Consider the following 6126-nt stretch of genomic DNA (forward strand, 5'->3'; position numbering starts at 1 on the left):
GAAAGAAAAAAGGGGAAAAAGATAGTGTTTAGGGACTGGAGAGAGAGTACAGTGGATAGGCACTTTCACTCACATGCACTTAATGTAGGTTTCATCCACTGCACCCTTTATAGTCCTTGAGCATTGTCAGCATTAATCCCTGAACACAAATCCAGGGGTTAACTCTGAGCACTGCCCAAGACTGAAAAAAAAAAAAGCACATAATTTTGTTCAGGGGCAAGGAGGTGGCTCAAAATGTATGCTTTGCATGCAGAATCCTAGATCTGACCCCCCACCACTGCATGATCCCCAAGCACCAAGTCAGGAGTAGCTCCTGAGCACCATTGGGTATTGTCCCGAAACAAAACAAACTCTGTTCATTTTGTGTTGATGTATAAACACAACTGTCTATAACATTACAAGAAGGATCAAGTCTACCAGGCTTCATATGATTTATTCGGCTCGCTTTCAGAAGAGGAGCAAAGAGCAAGTACTGCAGAGCTAGTCTCCTATTCCTCTAATGTGACCTGGGCTACATTCACCAGTCTGACAGGCTCACTGTTATTCCCACTGAGGACTTATTAATCATTTCTCCGTGACAGCAATGAAAATCAGAGAGCTCCAGTTACGAAAATGGCAAGAATCAACTGTAATGTACTGTAAGGACTTCTAGTCCCAAAACCATGTACAACTGAACAGGTCTGAAAAAACTTCGGTACAGGAAACATTAATAAACATTTATGTAAAACATACCAAAGACTATATACTTAAGAACATCTGAAATGGTACACAATTTTAAATAAACTTCAAAATCCAATCACAGCTATAGTTATAAGACTCAGAAGAAATTTATTTACATTTTCCTACTTGGCTAATGCTGAAAACAAGAAACAACTGAATGTCCACTAATGGTCTGGGGATTATTAAACCAGTTCGTGTAAGACAATGGTCAGAGCAGCTCTTAATTATTAGGCTAGAAAAATGTCTTTCCCTGCATATGCTTCAATTGCAGGACATAAATTTAGCCATAGAGGCCTGTGCAAGTAGCATTATGGTAATAAAAATTCAGCTGAGTCCTAGCTTCTAAAGTGCTATTCCTCTCTATCTTAACAAACGGTATCACCACTTTTGTTAACTTCCTTGACAGTGTCTTTCTCTTGTTCCCCTTCTCTGTCGGCTTCTTTCTCTTGCTCCCCTTCTCTATTGGCTCCTTTCTCTTCTTCTCCATCGCAAGCATCTTTCTTTCCTCCATTATTGGATACTTTCTCTTCTTCTTTGTCCTGAACACTGAAAACTGCTTTATTATAGCCTTCCCGGTTCCGAGCAATTTCAATTGCAAAAAATTGTATTCTGGGGGCTGAAATATTAAAAAAATTGATTACTGTCTGAGACTCAGTTGCTTCCCTAAACCTACTAAGAAAATGAACATGAAAGCAGTAAAGTATAAGCACAGGCCTGGGGGATCTGGAATTCTAATCCTGTGCTAAAGGAGGCCGAAAATATGTAACTGTCCTATCATATAGTTACTCAAGACATATTAACAAGATTTTTAAAGATATAACAGAGCTGGAGAGATTGTATAGCAAGAAGGATACATGCCTTGCACTCAGCCAGCCTGGGCTCAGTCCCTAGCACCGTATTTGGTACCTTGAGTACCACCAGGAGTTATCCCTAAGCAGAGCTAGGAATGGCCAAACAAACCCAAAAACAAACAAAAAATAAATGTGTAACTTCATAACCACCAAATTAACCCTCCATGTCACTGATTCATCAGTAAAATCGGATCCCTTGCTCTCCTTAAGTAGAATCAACTTCAGAGGAAAGACACTCACCAAGGTGCCGAAGTGACAGTATAGCAGAGACAGGGTTTGCCTTGCACATAGCTGACCCAGGTTTGATCCCCAACACCCCATATGGACCCCAAGCACACCAGGAGTAATCCTGAGCAAAGAGCCAGGAGTAGCCCAAGCACTGTCGGATGTGGCCCCAAACCCCCCTCCAAAAAATACTCACCAAATATGGTATTTTCATCAGTGTAGCCCTGTGAACAATCCAGTCGTAGCAATGTACCATAGTTGTAATCTTCTACAAGCCCGTCAAATTTCAAGCAAAATGGCCTCCACTTCTATAAGGCAAAAAAACACATTAGCTGACAAGTGCAGGAGGATGAAGTCAGATCAAAAGAGGGCATTTCACATTCCCAATCATAAAAAGACATTAGAACCGAGTGAACTGCTAATTTGACTAGCAAGAATTTCTGACCTGTCTATTGTTCACTTATATTACTGCTTCCCAACATTAACAATATCCTGACAAAAATACTTAAATCTTTGACTAGAGATTAAAATTTGATTTCTTGGATTATCTGTTTCAGATGTTATTGAATAACTCAAACAAAAGTGATAATTCATCCCCACTAAAACACAAATAATACAAAGGCAGGAATTTGGCCCAAAGTCATAAAATTAAATTTTAACAAAGTTGTCCATTCAGTAACGGCAATTTTCCAAAGATTAGTTACAGCCCACTACGTGGGAGTTAAAAGTTTAGTATGAGGCCTTGAGTTTAATCTCTGGCACCAAAATACTTTAGATTCTTCATAATACAATGTCCTACTCCCAATAAAATACATTTTCTCACCTACAAAAGTCTTAGTGCTCTGCAAAAGAACAAGATAAGGTAGAAAAAGAACTATTATGATTATCCATGGCCTACTAGTGCGACCTTACATGCAGAGAATCAGAACATTTCCCTGTACCTATTTGCCACTCATCTATTCAAAGCTTCTGGCTAAACAAGTCACATAAATATGTGTACTGAATGGGAAGAGCAGGTGGAAATGAAATGTACAAGTGTGAAGGGGAAAAAATTAGATACACTGAAAATTAAAAAATCTATAAACCCAAAGTGCTCACTTTGCAACTTCACATATTAATTCTAACTACATTAAAACCCTAGTTCTTTATGAATATTCCATCAACAAGACAAAAAAGAATTTACATGTATAAAAATTTATTTACAATCAAAAATTGCTGGACGAATGCTAGACAATATTTAAGATCTTTTTTACCTCTTTAGCTGATTCTGACTTGAGCTCTTCTGGATCCAATATATCTATCCTGAGCTTCTCAAAATTTTCCCGAAACTCAGAATAGATTTGGTCATCCACTTTGGTGAGTTTCAGGAACTGTGGGTCAACCGATGAAATCAGCTGCCAGACAATAAAACATATAGACACTAGTTTCTAACTTAATATATGTCTATCTCCCAGTTCCCCAGTAGAGTTCAGTAGGAAGCAGAGACAGCCTAGGTCCTGGATGAAAAGAGGATATTTAAAAGGCCATAATATGCTAGACTACTTTCACCAATTCAAATTTATTTGGTTGTGGGGCTGGAGCAATAGCACAGCGAGTAGGGCGTTTGCCTTGCACGAGGCCAACCCAGGTTCGATTCCCAGCATCCCATATGGTCCCCTGAGCACTGCCAGAGGTAATTCCTGAGTGCAGAGCCAGGAGTAACCCCTGTGCATAGCCAGGTATGACCCAAAAAGAAAAAATAAAGCAAACAAACAAACAAAAAACCAAATTCATTTGGTTGTAGTACTCCCTGGCTATTGCCCTCTGTGGATTATACAATCACGCAACATAAATATTTAAGTACTGACAGGAACTCTTGTCAGTTAGTGAAAAAACAATGGGCAAAGAAGCACATCCCCCATTGCCAAAACAAAATTCACATCATTCTGCTGTATTTTCTACAGATTTCATCAATAAAAATATCTCCAAAAATGTAACTATTAAACTAGCCGAGAACAGTAATTCGAAGAACACTACACACTACAATTACATATGTAATAATGTTTAATAATGAATATAGACAACTCACTTTGTAGTAGACTTCAGCATGCTGCATTGCTCTCATAGCCCAAGCCATTTCAATATCTGGCTGCAAAGTAATAAAGAATGCCAGGTGAAACACCTCCTAATCCTGAAGTACAGAACAAATTAAGGAAGTCTATGGATGGCTGGTTACTGCTCAATGGCCTACCAAACTTTGTGCTGCTGTCCAAGGATTAAAAACTTAACTCACAGGTTTAGACAATATAATATTTTTTGTTCTATTACAATAAGAGAAGCTACCTATAGACTAACATAATAATGCACTCTCTCCAGCAGCTAGTAAAAGTGTGGGAGACTACATAAAGTATATAAATCACCTTCTAGGAACTGAGTTAAATCATTGCAAAATTGAAATAACATATTAATTGACACCAGAATTTATGAGGGCAAAAAAGGACAACAGAGGTGAAATTATGTCTAGCTTTTAAGAATATAGCTTTGTGGGGGTGGGACAGGGAGATAATATAGATAATATACGACAGTTCTTGCCTTACACACAGCAAACCAGGGTTCAATCCCTAAGACCCCATATAGTCCACAAAACCCTACCAAGAATAAGCCCTGAGTGGAGACATAGAAGTAAGTCCTAAGCACAAATGGATGTGGCAAAACAAATAACAAAAAAAGAATATGGCTTTGGGGCTAAAGAGATATCCCCAGCACCACATATGATCCTCCAAACATTGCCATGATTGATTCCTGAACACAGAGCCAAGAGTAAGTCCTGAGCACAGCCTGGTGTGTAATCTCCCAAGTAATAAAGTTTATCATAATCATCATTTGTGTTTACAGTTAGCCATTTCTCATCCTATGACAGTTAGAAATGAACCGATTATTATGAGGCAAGCAAGGTTATAGAATTTTACCAAGCACCCACAACAAAGAATCTATTTCACTGACCCTTTGCAAATTTTTGTATTTGAAGTTTTTCCCCTATGTCTTTGCTTAGACCAGGTCCTTTTCCTGCTTACCAAATCATGTTTTTGTCCACCTAACTTAAAATCCTCCAGTCCGAGATGCACTTTCTCACTTTAAATTTCCTCTAGTCTCCGTTTTCAGGGGCTTCCTCTTAGGCTGACTTCTTGAAATCACTCAAGACCTGAGACGACCCACTTAATCTAGAAAATATCCCATTCTTATCTGGATGTTACCACCCCTCTCCTTGCTTGTCCCTCACAAAACATACTGCTATCGCCTCAATGATCAAAATCAAGCACGCTTCCAATATCAAAACCAGAGCAACTTGACCGCGCGATGGAATTGACTCAAGAATCGGTAAAAAGACTGATTCCTGACCCCTCCCCCCATCTAAAATTCGAGTTAAACTGTTATAGACTAGAGATAACAATGTGTAACAGTATCGACTCTGGGCTATTGAAGGGGTTCCGAAGGGATGCTAAAATGCAGCCAACTTTCGGGACTCGTTCTGCTGGCATTAGCCCCCATCTTCGGGTACCAAAAAAAGATGCGGATGAGCAGAAAGGTGCGGCTCATCACCAACGCGGAGAAGGTCCGCAGGAAATAGCGGGGGGCGGGGGGGGTTCCAAGGCCGCCACCGGCCCGGCCGGGCCAAGCACACTCACATCGTTGCCATAGGAATCGGCCGGGAGAGAGAGCGCCTGCGCCACGGACATCAGCTCCCCGGACACCTAGGAAGGGAGAGAGAGGGGGGAGGGGTGGAGAAAACGTTCAAAACTCCGGCCCACACAACTTGCCCGACACAGCGCGGGGCCCCAGCTAGAGCAGCATCTCACCGGCTCCTCATTCGCGTCCATGTTTAACAACCCCCAAAAAAACGTGGCCTCACTCCCCCCGGATGTACATGTGGGAGCGCTTCCGTCAACGGTAGCTGGGACCGGAAGTACCCGCCCACAGCCAGCCTGCGCCGTGGACTTTGGGCGCCCAGACCTCCGGGAGCCCGTAGTTGCAGGCTCCGCCCTCCTGGCCCCGCGCAGGCGCAGAAGTAGCGCGGTGGAACCCCACCGCCAGCCCCCGCGCCGCTGGAGGGCTGGAGAAAGGGCTCAGTTAAAAGAGAAATGCAGGGGCTGGAGTGATAGCATAGCGGGTAGGGCGTTTGCCTCGCACGCGGCCGACCCGGGTTCAAATCCCAGCATCCCATATGGTCCCCTGAGCACCGCCAGGAGTTATTCCTGAGTGCAGAGCCATCGCCAGGTGTGACCCCCCCCCCCCCAAAAAAAAAGAGAAATGCAGTGTCTGGCATTCCCGCCGTGCTGTGTGAATTTGCACG

General features: G+C 42.2%; 1 protein-coding gene across 1 annotated transcript; it reads right to left on the bottom strand.

Moving 5' to 3' along the window:
- Positions 1-407: 407 nt before the first annotated feature.
- Positions 408-5714, bottom strand: PBDC1 (polysaccharide biosynthesis domain containing 1). Its single transcript, XM_055123033.1, has 6 exons — positions 5633-5714; positions 5462-5527; positions 3865-3924; positions 3050-3190; positions 1993-2104; positions 408-1336 (listed from the first exon to the last, which is right to left on the bottom strand). The coding sequence occupies exons 1-6, from the start codon at positions 5651-5653 to the stop codon at positions 1086-1088; spliced, it is 651 nt and encodes a 216-aa protein (XP_054979008.1). The 5' UTR covers positions 5654-5714; the 3' UTR covers positions 408-1085.
- Positions 5715-6126: the final 412 nt, after the last annotated feature.

This window comes from Sorex araneus, chromosome X (genome assembly GCF_027595985.1).
Source record: "Sorex araneus isolate mSorAra2 chromosome X, mSorAra2.pri, whole genome shotgun sequence".
NCBI classification, from domain to species: Eukaryota; Metazoa; Chordata; class Mammalia; order Eulipotyphla; family Soricidae; genus Sorex; species Sorex araneus.